The sequence below is a fragment of the Zonotrichia leucophrys genome, chromosome 1A, assembly GCF_028769735.1.
Source record: "Zonotrichia leucophrys gambelii isolate GWCS_2022_RI chromosome 1A, RI_Zleu_2.0, whole genome shotgun sequence".
Taxonomy (NCBI): domain Eukaryota; kingdom Metazoa; phylum Chordata; class Aves; order Passeriformes; family Passerellidae; genus Zonotrichia; species Zonotrichia leucophrys.
The window spans coordinates 22,196,483-22,212,202 of record NC_088170.1 but is presented as its reverse complement, the minus strand read 5'-3'; the positions used below and the strand labels follow the sequence as shown (position 1 = coordinate 22,212,202).

Below are 15,720 nucleotides of genomic sequence, written 5' to 3'. Positions count from 1 at the left end.
GGAAGCTGGAATAGCTGGTAGGAAGTCGCTATTGGATTATACAGCAAATACGACTTTGGTCATATTTTTTTCTTCAAATTCAGATTTTAGTTTTGCTTTGATTTTATGGTATCTGCATGTGACTGCTCCTAATATTGCTGGTCTCAGGTCTTTTAACACTACTTTGCTTGGTAACAGGTAAATGACGTTCCCATATTCCTTGGAAGCCTTGGAAGACCACAGGCTTCCTTGGGCTTCTCCAGGAGCTCTGGCCATCTCCTGAAGTGTGTCAGCAGATACAGGCTCAGCAAGTTGGCAATAAGCAGATTTTAGCACTGTTCAGGCCTACTAAGCAGAGCTAAGAGACTGGACTGCATTTTTGATTATGCCAGTAACCACCGCTGAAGCATGAACTTCCCAATCTGCAGTCTCATGGCTACCTTGCTATTGAATCTGAGGAAGTGGATATTCCCACAAAATGTTGAATGCATCTTCTACAGCATATCATCCATGCAAAAACTTCAGAATTTCATAGTATACATGACAAACTACCAGACACCCTAATATGGTCATTAAATACTGGGCCAAATGCTCTATGCAGACTGAAGTTAATGGATACTCTTGATAAGTTTCTCCACTCACTCTGAGCCTTATATAATGAGGTCTGACTGACTAGTAAGAATGCATATCGTCAGGGATAAAATCACCTACCCCCACAACAATGCTGGAAGAAGAGCAAATTATCACTGCCCAAATAAAGCTGCTCCTTCTCTCAGGAGGAGTTTGAGAATGTGGAGCTAGAGGACTGCAAGCTGCTGGCTACAGCTGCTGAACACCAATGCAGCAGCTTCTCCCTCTCCTAGGTAATGACTATGCCTTTCCCTTCACAGAAAGGAGGGCAGCACAAAGGATGAGAGAAAGTAGAACAAGACGGATTAACGGAAAATTTGGACATGTTTTGAATGACTACTGACTTCATTATTACAGCAGATGGGATTATTTGAGGCAGCCATTAGGACTGTGCTGGGAATGAGTGTTGGGAGCAAGTTAGCATGGATGCACAGTAATGTAGAGTGATGGAATCAGCACACAGACAGTCGCTCCACTGCTTTCAACTTCTCTCAACTGCTCACATGTGGAGTCAGTTGGACAGGCTCAGGCTCAGGAGCTCCTTTGAAGGGACCCTCTTCAGGAAGACTATTTTTGCACACTCAGCACCGACTCCAACCATTTTCATCTGCTCTGGTAAATCTCACACGAGACAACAATGTGCATTCCAACGATCCCTTTGTGCCTTCAGCTCATTCCACCCAGTTTTTTTGCCTCTGACCCATTGTGCTCTTTCGCAATTATTACTATTTAATAGAACTGAAGGGTTTGCAAATCTCAAGGAAAGTACAGCACACTGTAATGGTTTTTGCAGCCTTTGCTATTGGAATGGTCTGAGTGTGCTATAAGCTAACCTGACTGCAGGATATCTCAATCCGATGCATCCCATAGGAGAAATCATCGTTGAAAGCAATCGCATCAGGACTGATCACATCATAAAAGGAAGGCCAACCTGGAAAAGAGGAACAAGATAGGTAAAAAAAGGGGGTGTCTTTGTGGCAGATAGCATTGCAAAAACCAGGACAGAACTACTTGAAACAGGACAGAACTTTGAAAAATGTTTATCTGACTTGAGAGCATGGAAATAATGGAGATTTTTTTATCCTAAATCACTTAGGTACTTTGGAAAACTTCTCTCCCAACCAGGTACAGTTGTTTACAGGAAAGGATTAAGCTGCCCCTAGCTGCCCAACCTCCATCTCCACAGGGATTCCTGCACTCCACCACAAGCAGTGATAGCAGTTTAGCTTGGGGATAAAGGTCCCAGGTAAGGCAATTCAGCTTTTACCACACGTTAAAAAACCCCACAAATTCCACCCTGAATATAAACAGCAAGGCTTTATGGAAGAGAAATGCTTTTGCTTTTGCAATATAAAGATACTTAAAAAATTAATTGGGAAATTGCAGTTTAGAGCCCCAAAACATGCCTTAACCTTTGCCTTCCCCAAGGCAAACCCAAAAGGATGTGTTCAGGCACTGAACCATCACACATTAGAGGTAGTGAGATGATTATTATTGTGTCTCATGTCAAAACAGTAATGAGTGCTTCAGATCAGACATGGACAGGTGGAACCATAACTATGCCTGTGTTAGACAGTAGTGGAGGATCTGCATGTGGTCTGCATCCAGGATGAAACAACTGCACTCACTAATGTACATGTTCAAAGCAGCTGATAGCTGAGCACTGAGCTGCATGACCTGACACCAGATGATGATATGTGTACCTGACCTACCAGTAATGGCCACTTACCAAAATAATGACCTTCCACTTTTTAACTATTCCACACAAAATCTCCCCCTCTCCACAACACAGGCAGTGGTGACCCAGAAGACACACATTACATAGTAACTTCTCAGCACTCCTCAAAAGCCATCATAATGCTCCATTTCCTGAAGCAGGGTTCCCACATCAGCAACTGACAGGCTATAAGGTCATGTCAGCGTCTACCAGTGCCTATCTGAAATCTCACCAGCTATCTGTCCTTCTCATTCAGTCTCTTGCCAAATATAACACAGGCAGTTCTTACTGTCTCCCTGTATTACCCATATGCTCAAGAATAAAGAATTTCCTCGTTTCTTGTCCTAGTATTTGTTGTGCATTTGCTACTGATGATTTCATAAAATGACTTGCAATAAGCTGTTAAGAAACACAGCAGTAGCTGTGAATCACTGCATGCAGATGAATGAAGGGTATATACAGCTTCCCATAAGACAAGTGAGTAAAATTTTCTGTAAGTAAGTAAAAGGAGAGTGGAAACTATCAACTTTTCTGAATGTGGGTAGAGAAAATGTGTAAACTGGAAAAAGACCCATATGTCTTCAGTTGTATCCTGGATTATTAAATATGGAAGAAGATCTATTAGGATGTAAGCATAACAAGGATATTTTTTTAAACAAATAAATGCTCAGAAATGTGTTTTTCTCCCTTTTCAGAACACACATACAGTAGCATTTCTAAGCTACCTGAAGGCATTGCAAGTCATAAGCCCTATGCTCACAAGGTGCCTCCTACCACCACAATTGTTTCCACTCCAGAACTTCCTACAGAAACAAGAAGAGTCATTGCCCTCTCTCCAATGATTACAAATGGAAGAGCTACAGACAGCAGGCAGACTGAGGAGCAAACACCCTGAACAGGGAAAATAACCCACAAAACAGGAACTCAAAATAATGCAGCAATGCTAACTGTAAAAAAACAATGTATAAATCCTTCCCCTCATGCAAAATGTTGCTGTCAAACAACTACCTTCACAAACAGAAAAGGAGTAAACACATGACAAGTTTTGTAAAAGGGGTTATCCTGTTGACAGAAAAATTGATGTTTCCTAATTGGTGGCTCCTTTCCAACACCATTTGTCATCTTCTTAGCTGGGCCTAAGTCTAATGAAAACTGAGCTAGTCAGAATATTTTAAATGAAGTCTTATTTGTTTGTTTGTTTGTTAATTTAATAATTTTGCAAAGCAGACATTGCAGTTTGCCCTTGTGTGATGGCAGAGGAATTTCAAAGAGAGAGCTCTTTGGAACAACCACCTGATCATGTGAAAGCCTTCAGAGAAGGCAAACTTCAGGGCTGCAGAAATTCTCAAAGAAAACCATGCCTCCTTCATTATAGCAATGAGGGGGAAGCTTCAAAGACTGCAACACAGAGATTGAAGCAATCTGTGTCTTGCTGAGAAAATTATCTTGTGAGAAGAGTTTGTTGGAGATGTGAGAAGAGTTTGTTGGAGATGTGTTTATGTCAGCTTTGACATTAAGAAAGACCATCCATCCTTCTTTCTCTGGACTTCTCCTTTTGGTCTTCCCATTCACCAGAGAAAAATTATTTCCTTTGGATGCACTCCATACACTTCTACAAATGAAGTCATCTGAAACCTATATAAACAGGCAAGTTTCTCCTGAAGTAGTCTTTGTACCCAACTGGAGTGACTTCAGATTAGACTGTCAGTTCATGCTACATGTGACACATGTTCCAAAGGCTCCACCACTGCCACATATGGTCCCCAAGAGAGGGACTAGGAAACAGATCTCCACAGTGTGTATTTTTAACTCCCTGCCAAACTGTCTCTTCTCGAGTTACACGGCAGGCCAGGCACCAGCACTCCCAGCACCAACCACTAATTCTGTGAGGGTTAACTGAAAACTGAGCAAACCTTGGAACAGACAATGTCCTGAAGGACACAGTGACACACACTGTCATTCTCCTGACCTTGAGAGGAAGATGAATGAATTGCTCATTGAGTTGATGAGCCAGACTGACCAGAAAATCAATCCCCTTTTGCAGTCTCATTTCCTCTCCTGAGGTAGAGTGGAAAACCCATCTGATAGCTTGCTAAGCCTTCTTGAACCATTTTGTCTGCTTCAAAAGCTGCCAGGAACAAGCTGTAACAGCAGTAGCTGGCTTGCCTGCACATCAGGCCCCTCCCAGTGGTGTAGAAAGCCAGCCTTAAAGCTTCTGTCTGTACAAGAAGTAAATGGCCCAGCAGTGGCCTCCACTTTGCAGGCCCCAGGCCACTTCACCTGTCTCCCTGGCTTCAGCCCCTCCATCCTGCCCTCCTGCCTCCTTCCTGCCCTAAGGCTGCAAAATGGTTAGCTACCTTTACATTTCAGGCTGCTTTAAGCCATCCATTAAATCTTCAGCTCACCTCTGAAGGCTATCTGGCTACTTGTTAAGTTCATGCTCTTTTAGGGATAGGGGTGAAGATGACAATTTTGGATCTCCTGTGCTTCTGCTAAGCTGAGAGAAACAGTAACCCTTATCACAGCAGAGGCTGAGCAGTGGTGGAGACCCTTTGCAAGTCCTGGTTCCACGACTCAACCCTCTTCGGATGATGGCCCTCTGTCAAGTCTAGACCATATATGATGGGTAGCAGGAGCCAGGCCATCCTTTTGAAGAATGGTTAAACATATCAGGTAGGAAGAAATAACCTCTGGAGGAAAGGGGCAAAGGGTAATTGCAAGAGAGAAGATGAGGGTGGGAGGAGTTTACCAGATGAATGAACAATTTCAAATGATATTCACACTTTTGTGTGTGTGAACAGCAACTAAGATTTGTGAATACATTTATCCTTGAATGCAAAGTTTAGTTTGAGGGGCAATATGACACAGCAATTGCCAGCAATTTTTATTGCATTATAGACATTTTAAATGGGTTCATTCTTAGATTCACAGACAGTTTGCACCACACTGGCAATATAAACAGGATTTAAAATAGGAGTCGGTAGTGTTTATGTTCACTCCAACAACTCTTTTGCATGGGAGTCAGGCCACTATGTCCTAAGGGCCAGTTTCTGGTAAGTCAATAAGCAAGCCACAAGCTGAGTATGAGTATGAGATGAGTAGTTTTTCAAATATACAGCAATTATAATTTCTTAGATCTAAAATAGGCTTAATAAAGCAATGAAACTTTCTTCTGTCAAGTATTTAAGTGAAAAGCATGTGTAAACTGAACATTACTGACAGATCTTTTCCGCTCCATCCTGCATGAGTAACAGAGAGGATCTTACGCTGCTGGGAGTCACACATAGAGTCATGTCCTATTCTTTCTCTTTTGAGGACAGTCCCCAAATATTTTGTAAAAGCTGTGTAGCATTTCTAAAATTCACTCTACATGCCCTCATCAAAACTGAATCTTTTGTGTTTTATAATGCTTTCCCTATTCTGCAAAAGAGGAGACAGTGGTTTATGCCTCTTTGTCAAAGAATGCTTTCTTGCCTGGTACTGCCCTGGGCAGCAACACAGGACAGGGAGGAACAGAAACATTGGATGTTTCTGTTGGATTGGATTTCTGTTGGATTGGATTTCTGGAGGAGCAGCACTGGATTTGCCACTCTGGGCTGAGGGCTTAAACTCATTCAGAAGACGCCATCTTCTTTCTCACTTCAGACCTCCTATTCCAGGTACCTGATTGAGTCTGTATTTCTGATGAGCTAGTCACAGTGGGCACCTATACAGGCAGCTGGCACAAGGTGGGTACCAGGACAACACAGCTGCAAGCACACAGCAGTGTGCCCCAGAGAGCTGACAAACTGAACAATCAAACTGAGATGCTAAAGTAGCTATAGTGCCAGAGGAAGGCAGCAAACACAAATAGTGTGCCCATAGTCCAGCCCCCATTTTGCATTCCTGATACAAATATGAAACCCCAGCAGGAGTAGATTGTTTCTTTCACATTAATCCAGGAAGCTCCAAAGACCCTTATTTTGTTGGCTACTCCAGGATTCTTTCTTGGGGCAATTCTGACCTCACACAAAAAAAGAAAGACATTTTGTTCTCATAAACTTTTGGAAAGTCATCTACATGCTGATTGATTGATTGATTGATCAATTTTAGAAGCATCTCAAACCTCTCTCCAGTTTTGCAAGTTTGCATACATTTTACTCTAGCTAGATCTCCAACTTCCTAGTAGATGGATGCAAGCACTTAGAAATCTAACCGTTAGAGCTGTGCCTCTATAATTATTTGCAGAAGCAAAATGGCAGGTTGCTTTTGAAAATCAGCCCCGCTAGGCTATTTTTTCCCTCGCTCCTTAATTAATACTCCTTTTGACATTTTTTTGAACAGCACAACTGCAATCCCAAAGCATGTAATACTCTGACATAATTCCCATCTTATACACCTGCTGACTGGAGAGTTCCAGTTTCCCAGTAACTGTGATGTCTGTGGTTGTTTTTCATTTTAGATCCCTAGGAGATTAAATCCAACCTGCATTTTATCATTCTTTGCTGTAATTATTCCAAGCATTTACTTCAGTGAGTTATTAACAGATGGAGAAGTAGGGGGAGATGGAAGATGTTAGAACTACCAAATGGCACCAGATGTAAAAGAGGACCTTGACCTGAAAAATACCTTGTTTCTCTGATGTGCTGTATTTTTAGAATTCTGATTCCCTTTTAACCTAATGTGGATTAATGAAAACCCAAAGGCTTTTTAAGGTACAGTCTCATCATTTATCTTCACTGAGAAACCATGTCTGTGTAAAAACATAAAGTGTATTAGGATTTAAAAAAAGGTAATAAAGCTTCTGCTTTGAAACTGCTGTAAAGCTGAAGGGCTTTCACTTTTTTCTTTCTCAAAGGTTTATTGAAACAGAATCTGAAAGACATAGGCATCCACAGCTGTAACTTCTCACATAAAAGTTTAATGTAGAACTACAAAGTGACATGTTGCTATTATGTAGGATGCCTGTACAGATATAGGGCTTTTTTTTGGCTAGCACAGAACATCCTGGGTTATTTTTCTTAATATCTCCATGATGATGAATGAATAATGAATATTCTTACTCATAATTATTTTACTGTGAGGTAACACTTCTTTCTGTGGAGGTTCATGTAATTTATCTGAATGTAGGTAGAAACAGAATCAGGCACTGAAACATCCTTGTTCACCAGCAAACAGCTTTACATTAGATACGTATTCCAATGGGAAAAAAAATGGCCATTCCTTTCCAGCACCATCAGATACAAGAAGGACAACACAGAACTGCTTTTCAACAGACCACACCGAAAAAGCATCAGAGTGGTAACTAGGGAGGGGTTGAAGGGAACAACACAAAGACAAAATGAAACTTAATTTTGGAAGAAAAAGTAAAGATAGAGCTTCTCTCTAATATTACCTGTCTCTAACAGCAAAACTGGGCTATTGCAGCAGGCAAATACTGTGCAGCCAGAACAGTGTGGGAAGGGAATTTTTCAAAACAACTGAACTTCTAATAGCAGCTTTTATGAGACAATTGCCATCTGTTTTTTCCTTTATGTTTCTCACTTGGGAAATAAAAAAAAGTGAAAGCCATGAATAAAGGTGGTATTTGTTTTCTTCCTTTACAGCACTCTGAGCATCCAAACAACTTACCATGAAACAGCATATGCAATCCAGATTTATTTCCTTGTTAGTGGGAGGAGGTTATATTTGTTTAAAATGATTGTTAAGGGAGATCTGAAACTTAGCGTCTACAATTTCATTTGACATCTGAATTTTTCAGAACAAGAGTGTCCCTGATGTCTCTTGAGCAATAAAAGCATGGGGCCTACTCTCTTTAGCAATTAATAACTCTATCACAATACTGCTCTTGCCCTAGCTGCTTCCTTTGTGCTTTCACTGTGGTCTAAAATACTGATTAATACAAGCTGGTTCTTTTAGAGTCTTCCTCTGTGATATTCAACATCTTGAATGTACAAGCCACTGCTAAAATCTCCAGGTAGGTAGGAGCTAGGATCTTCCTCATGTCTTCTTACAAAGATTGAGTTACTAATGGTTTCTTTCTTGGTTCAGGTTCAACAAAACTACTGAACCTAACTCACTTCCTCCCAAAGGACGGGTTTCTCCCCTCATCTGAATAGTGTCTCTTGTTACTTTAAATCATGGCTAATGTTTTTAAAAATATATCTTACACATAAGTCAGCTGTAGATCTTCAGCATCAAAGGAGCCAAACAGAACTGTGTGAAGCAGTGTAACCTTAAGCTATAATTTTAAAATGCCATCACGAAAGCTCTCAAATAGTTTTTAAAATTTACTGTTGACCTAATAACCTCAGTCCAAAGCATTCAACTTCAAACGGTTGTTTTTGTTTTCCCTACAAAAGCAGTATTGGTAAAACAAATATATATATTGCAAAATACCTTGAAATTTGTATATCAATGAGTTATCTGTGCAACTCACTTAAATTGCTAAAGTTTTCATAAAAGATTAGTAAATCAGGATAGCAGTAGAGCTGGCAGGCCTTAGATGGAAGTGATTTGATAAAATTGGAATTCTAATGCAATATGTTCACCGAGAAAGTTAAAAAAACCAAGCAAATGCAACCTTGTAATAATCAACATCTGGCACTGAAATGAACAGCAGTCACAGATGAAATACATATTTGAAAAATTTGTCATGGTGTCTTTCAAGTAATGAACATCCACAAATTGTTTGTTGAAATATTTTCCTTTTAGTATTGTTATGCATGTCTGGGAAACAAAGTTTGTAAAGAACTGCCAGAACTCAGCTGCATGCTTAAAACTGAAACCACAGAGGTTACTGAATTAATTTTAATACCAAAAACCCAAAGCCTGTACTGTCTTCCTTTTGCAGCTATATTCCTTCTATGACCCTCCTTCACTAGTGCCTCTAATATTGAATGCTCTAGCAGACAAGACAGGACAGCTGGACAAACACATTCTCATCTCAGCTGTAAAGTTATAATTTTCCCTTCCCACTAGGTTTCCCTTGAAACAAGGGAAAGTGTTACTACACTGATTAAAACAAACAACCCCCCCGCAAACAACAATAAAAAAGACAAACGCTCCCTTTCTTCCATTTCCTTTATTAAAGGAGATGTCTAGGTGAGGCAACTTGGTCACAAACTAAAAACGGACATAATTTTCTCAGCCATGAAGGAAAACTTTTGTCAGGATTGGGGCAAAAACCGGAGGCAGTTAGATGATGGCAATGTCTGATATCAAAGGTTGATGGAATAGAGCATTGAAAGCAGAGTGAAGACAGAGCTTCAAACCACCAGGTCTCTAAGGGCCATTTGGCCACATGACAAGACTCTGCAGGAGGAGAATATGGAGAGGTGGCACAGCTCCTTCTCATGCCACTGTGGAGAACAAAACCCTCCTCTTTGCCTAATATTACAGTTTATCCACAAAGCTAGTCCTTAAGATTGATAAATTTCTAGACCATGATTTTTATCACACTGCAGGAACATTTCACCATGAACTACACGCTCATCAAGCCCTGCAAGGAACCTAGCCTTAAAGCCATGCTTCTCATGGGGAGTGCATTCTACTCTCTGCAGTTTTCTGCAGACTTCTGAGGAGACTTCTGCCTCCCTAGGCCTCAGGGTAACTTTACAGTACCCTCTGAGTATTGCAGAGACTTTGTCTCTGCAACGTACAGTTCAACACTATGCCACATGCATAAAAGAATGCAAAAGCCACAGGCACTACATAAAATCATAAAAGAAGAAAAATGAATTATTGCAGGGTTAGATTGTTTGGAGCTGCTGTTGGTTTGGAGGGAGATTTAAATCTTTTTAACAACCTCTTATGCAAACTAAAAGAGGTAGGTAGTAACGCATCCTAGAAAATAAAGACATTTCTTCACAGAAAATGCTGGCAAAAACAACATACATGTGCACATATACTCACACATGCTCCTTTTAAGTTTTCTGCAGAAAACTTTGTACTTTGAAAAAAAACCCTGTAAGCATGGAAATGGAAAAGTTAAGATTTCTGATTGTAATGTTCACCTTTTGTTTTCTAGGACAGTTTCTAGGGCAAAGCATGCCCTTTCTCCTAAACACTACATTTTCTTTCAACGTTTTAAAAGGAAATCATTTCACAGCCATATAATATCATCAGTAACACAGTCCATGGAAAGAAACAGCAAAGCAGTTAAGACCAACCTCATGAGGAGCTGCTCTCCTTTAATGCTTTGCTGGGGGAAGTCCAGCCTGCCTACAGAATATCCCAAAGACTGAGCAAGCATTAACATGAATATGGCTGCTGTATAGGTCAGCTCAGCACAGGTCTCTTATTCTCCTCTGTGCCTGTACTATTCCTTTCATGACTACATCTTTTATGTCTTCTTTTCCTTCTCCATTAGCGTTCTATTACATTTTTTTACTCAAATAAATAATTCAAACAAAACATAAGTACCATAGGCGAAGTGTTCAAGACATGAAAACAACTTCCAAGGTAAGCTATGAACATATGTAATTACGCACAGTGCAAATGTTCACAGCGGATGTCAATTATACTCACTACATGTTTTCGCACACAAATAATACTGGTTTATAAACATACAACTCACTTCAGGGTCTTGTTTTCTTTTACGATACTCTAGGTAAAGAAATATGTACAAAGGAGTAATTTGCTTGGAAAACAAACATGCTGCAATAAACAAGAGGAGAAATAAAAGATATAGAGAGTAGCAGCAAAAGGAAACGGGCCCCTGTACAGAAGAAAACGGGAGAGGCAAGATCCTAAGGAGTGGACATAGTGCCTCTCATCGAGGCATTCAAGCAACTCAAAGAAAACTGTACTCATGCGGATTTGCCTCTATTACATGCTGCTTCCCACAACTGCAGGCCAACTGTAGTAGCTTGCTGTCCACAACATCAGCTATGGACGCTCTTTGGATACTCCTTTCTCTAACGTTGATTAGTATTTGTGTTTCTCTGGGCTTCCTCCTCTGGGCCACCCTGATGTGCCAGTGTCACCGCTCCGCAGGGGCCATCGCCCAGGCCGCGTACCCCTCCCCGCCGGTGCCCGTGCCCGCTGCTCCGTCCCGCTGTCGCCGGAAAGGCACCGGGAAGGCACGGAGGGGCCCAGGCTCCGGCCCGGCCCGGGGCTGCGGGAGGCGGCCGCCCCCGGCCCGCCCGGCCGCTCCTCAGAGGCGGCCGCCGCCTCCAGGCACGGGGAGCCCGGGAGGCTCGGCACAGCACATGTCCTTGTTCTTGTCTCCACCTGCTGATCCCATAAGCGAATGTACTCGAGGGAAAGCAGCCTCACGGCTAGACAGACTGACAGACACGGGTCGGTGGTCATACAGCCGTGTTTCCGGGCTGCCCCCGTGCAGTCACCGTGACCCGGGAGAGGAGGCAGGACACCGACACCTACACCGCAAAGGGGTGACCCGGTTTCTTTCCACTTTCCCTGTCAGGCTTCGGAGGACAGGCAGGGTGCCATTCCGCTGTCCGTTCCCTCCTCGCCAGAGCCATTTTCAGGTACGGCTGAGCCCCGCTGACCCGGGGCACGGGAGGGCCGGCGTTCCGCCGAGAGGGCGGCCGAGGCAAGAGAAACCCAAGTGCAGGCAGCCGAGCTGCCACTGCTAACGCTCGGTAAATTTCTGGAGCTCATGTGTCAAAAAGCATCGCCTTCAGTTCGCTGAACCCTTCAAAAGAAGCACACACCAAGGCTCCAGCCTAACCTAGCTCTCACCCTCCTCAGAAAGGACGAAAAAAAAGACAGGGAAGGGATATACAAAGGCGTTTCTCATCAACTGCTAAATGGCCCGATATACCCGGAACCTCCGCTTCTCTGCTTTATAGCAAGAGAGTGATGAAAACCCGATGGGACAGCGTGCAGGCTGCCCTTTGAGCCACCGGGGGCATTTTTGGAATTGGACAAATATTCTGAAGTGGACACCTGGGAAGGGCATGGGCAGCAAGGGGAAATACTGTCAGGAAAGAAAGAGTTTAAAACTACTAAGAAAATTCCTGACTACAATTTTAAGAGGTGAAGTGCTGGTACAGATCAGTTTTCCTGAAAAGCAGGAACCGAGCTCGGAGCTGGCTCCTGATCTGCTGTTTTGAAGACCTCAAAAGCAGAGCAATTTAGACAGCAACTTCTTCAAGGAGTCCGGGTAAAACTACAAGGACATAAAATTCCAGTCAGACACAGGAAATTCTCGGGGCAATTCAAGAATTTTATGAGTCAGAAGATAAAAATCCCTCTGAATACCTAAATAAACTAATCTAATGAAGTAGTCACCAGGAAAGGAGTATGGTGAATCTGCATGTCAGGAAGGACAAATTTAAACAAACAGGAAATTGAATAACCTGAAGCTGTTTTCAGTTTTACTCCCGGTTCCCTGCTTCTATTTGTTTTTAAGGTGCAAACCGAGTTGATGGCTGCAGAAGCTGAGGGGAGTTTTTTATTTTAGAGGAAGTCTCAATTTAAAAGAAATTAATTACCTGGCTTCCTTTTGAAAAGGTGGTAAGTTGTTTATTTGTGATTCATTATTTACACTATTGTAGACCCTTCAGGGCCAAGTGCAATTGGCCACTAACCATTGCAAAGGAATGAAGGGAAAATCATTGATGTAAAGTTCATAACTGAGCATTTAGCTTTTTCCCTGGCAAGCAGAAGTGAAGTTAAATACTTCCTATCAGATATTTTACCTATGCTAGTGACTAGAGGGTTCATTCCAAAATGGATAGCTGCATCTGGTCCAGGTTCATATTGAGGTGCATACTTAGATTTTGACATAGAAAAGTTGACAGAGAGGTTTCCAGAGAGATCCTCATGCCTACAAAGGTCTAAACTTTAGGTAAATGGAATTTTAAGACCATCTATATGAAGTGGTATTATACATAATGTTACGTCCCCCAGTGTATAGCTATGGAGCTATACATTGTCTAGACTCAAAAAAGAAGGGGTTTACAATTGAGTACTATTGCATCCCAAATGTCTTTTATAAGGAGTGAGGAGCTTTTTCAGTTTATAACATTTTCATTAAAAATTCTCTCATTCAGGAAATGAAATAAATTTTAGCAAATTGCGCTTTGCAAAGATCATGTCAGAATTCCTAAAATTGCAAAGATTGACACTGTTCTCATCATGTTGCTTGTATACTGTAGTTGAGCTTGCATTAAAGTCCTTTTGTTATCTCAGGTTTGCCTCAGCTTCAAGGAAGTAAACATACAGAGAAGCTGGATTTTTTTGCTTTATTTAATGAGGGCTGTGATTTCAAGACTCTTCCAGAAGAGACAAAAAGGAAAATTCTCTGTAAACAAGCTTTACTCCAAAATGGCTCTTCGGTTGACTAAAGTATTTCATTATACAAGGAGTTCATTATATGAAAACGAAAATACTGTATTTTAATTTTGATTTTCCCCTTTCATTTTATATTTCATACTAAAAATTGCAGATAAAAAGTTATGCTGAAATAATTTTAAGATGAAAAATTAAACCTTCTTGCTCAAAAGACAAGCCACTGGTCTCTCAGCTTCCACAGTCTGATATGCTGCAGTAGACAATGTGTTAGGCATAGGTTGAACTGATTGCAAACTACTTTTATATAAATTTAGAACACTTCTTAGTTTTCTCTCTGAACTGCCTGTCTGGATCCTCCTATTTGGGGTTGTTTCTGGACTCCACTTAAAATACTAATTGTTTATATTAAACAGACAAGAGAATGTGTGATGTATTTTAACTGTCAAAAGTGTTGTGAACAGCAGCAGCTGGAAGAGGAATGTTTAATTCATTCTGTTACCCCCAAGCCTTTTAGAATCCTGTATCAGCAGCTACATCTTAGTCTTACAGGCAAAGAAAACAGGGTATGAAGGGGTGGTAGCACTGCAAAGCTTATTCTACAGGGGAAAAAAACCAAGGGGCATTCATGTCATTATTACATCAAACTAGAGTATCACTAAATCTACAACGGTATTGATACATCTGTGAAAGCTGTGCACGTTTTTGTGTGGAACAGTTCACATGGTATGGCTTGTTTCTTGTGCTGGTTTACTCACACTGAGCAGATGCCAGACACAAGATGCAGGTAGTGATTGGAGGTACCACTTGAACTATTCACTGTGCGATATTCCTAAAAAAGGACTCTTAAATTTCCTGGACATGGCTCAGCAGCCTGTGTGAAGCTGTGAGGAAGAATCAGTTTCTGCCCCTGCGCAATTTATTCTGACAGGGCACGTCAGAAGTGCTCGGGACGGTTCCCCCACCATAACTGTTGCAGCATAAGCTTTTGCTGGGACCAGCGGATCCTGAAACAAGTGTAAGAGCTGTTACTTAAGAGAGCTTAATAAAGGCCTTGCTAAGTATCAAGATCAAGTTATTTTCAACCTTTCAAATTTTCAAAAGCGGAAAAGCATCTTACCACATTTATACTATTTTGTGTATGTCCTTGAGAAAACCTTCTAAGTAAAACAGCAAATTAGCTGCACATGGAAATATGATCCTTCTAGTGTCTGAAAACATTAGGTAAAGACATGCAGGAGCTTGTGCAAACTGCTCTAGTGCAGATTTTCTTGGTTTTTCAGGCCTGACTTCTGCCATGTGGTTTGGGGGTCTCTTTTATTTTTTAATGTCACATTTACAGGATGAATTTGGCACTCCGGAAAGGAGCACTGCCTTTGTTCATCCCATCAGTCTTTCACTTGTCCAACTGCCACGGCTGTATTAGTAGGAAAAATAGACCTAACGAGGTGTAAAATAATGCTCTACATTCAAAACTTGAGCACTGTAGCTCATTTCACTTTAATATTTACTCCAAAAGTAAACTGCTGAAACCTTGCATAAATGGTACCAAATGAGTTTGCAAGGTATTCTAAATGTACTGAAATTAAGTTGATTAACACCTCATACACACAGTTGTTTGTTTGGTTCCCTACTACCAAAACTTCTGCCAGGATAGATAACTCTGCTATAAAGCAAAAGAGAAGATACATGTAGGGCAAGTTTGACTGGAAGAATTCTTAACAAAACAGCAGTTAGGCAACAGAAGCATCATCCATACCAAGCCAGTAAGCAGAAATACCTAAGTTGAAAAAGTGGATTGAGGTAGAGGTTTTAATTTGATTTAATTCTTTTTATACCCTATGTGTACCATTTCTCATTGTCAGCCCTTCCACTTTGTTTCTTCTATTAATTAGATTTTTCTTACACTACTTCCTTCTTTCCTTTTTCCTTCAGAAAGGCAGCAAACCTCCATTCAGAAAGGCAGTTTGAGCTTCCTCTCAGGCAGAGTATGCTTGGGAATGAGAAATCAAGGAGCTGTAGCCTTGATTTGCTCTTGGAAGGAGCTGTACAGAGACTTTGTTCAGGTTTGAGAGATGAGTTTGTGGTTCCTTTTTAAAGGAAAGTTCTACAAACACTCTCACCAGAGAAGGCAAAATACAAAATCTTAACAA

At 41.3% G+C, this 15,720-nt stretch overlaps 1 protein-coding gene across 4 annotated transcripts in view; it reads right to left on the bottom strand.

Annotated features, from left to right (window-relative positions):
• The window catches only part of MSRB3 (methionine sulfoxide reductase B3), an 81,535-nt gene that overhangs the window by 5,766 nt on the left and 60,049 nt on the right, over window positions 1-15,720 (bottom strand). For all 4 annotated transcript variants that reach the window (XM_064701876.1, XM_064701879.1, XM_064701877.1 and 1 more), the window contains one exon: window positions 1,443-1,540. In XM_064701876.1, coding sequence (XP_064557946.1) covers window positions 1,443-1,540 — 98 coding nt within the window. The remainder of the gene's footprint in view (window positions 1-1,442; window positions 1,541-15,720) is intronic.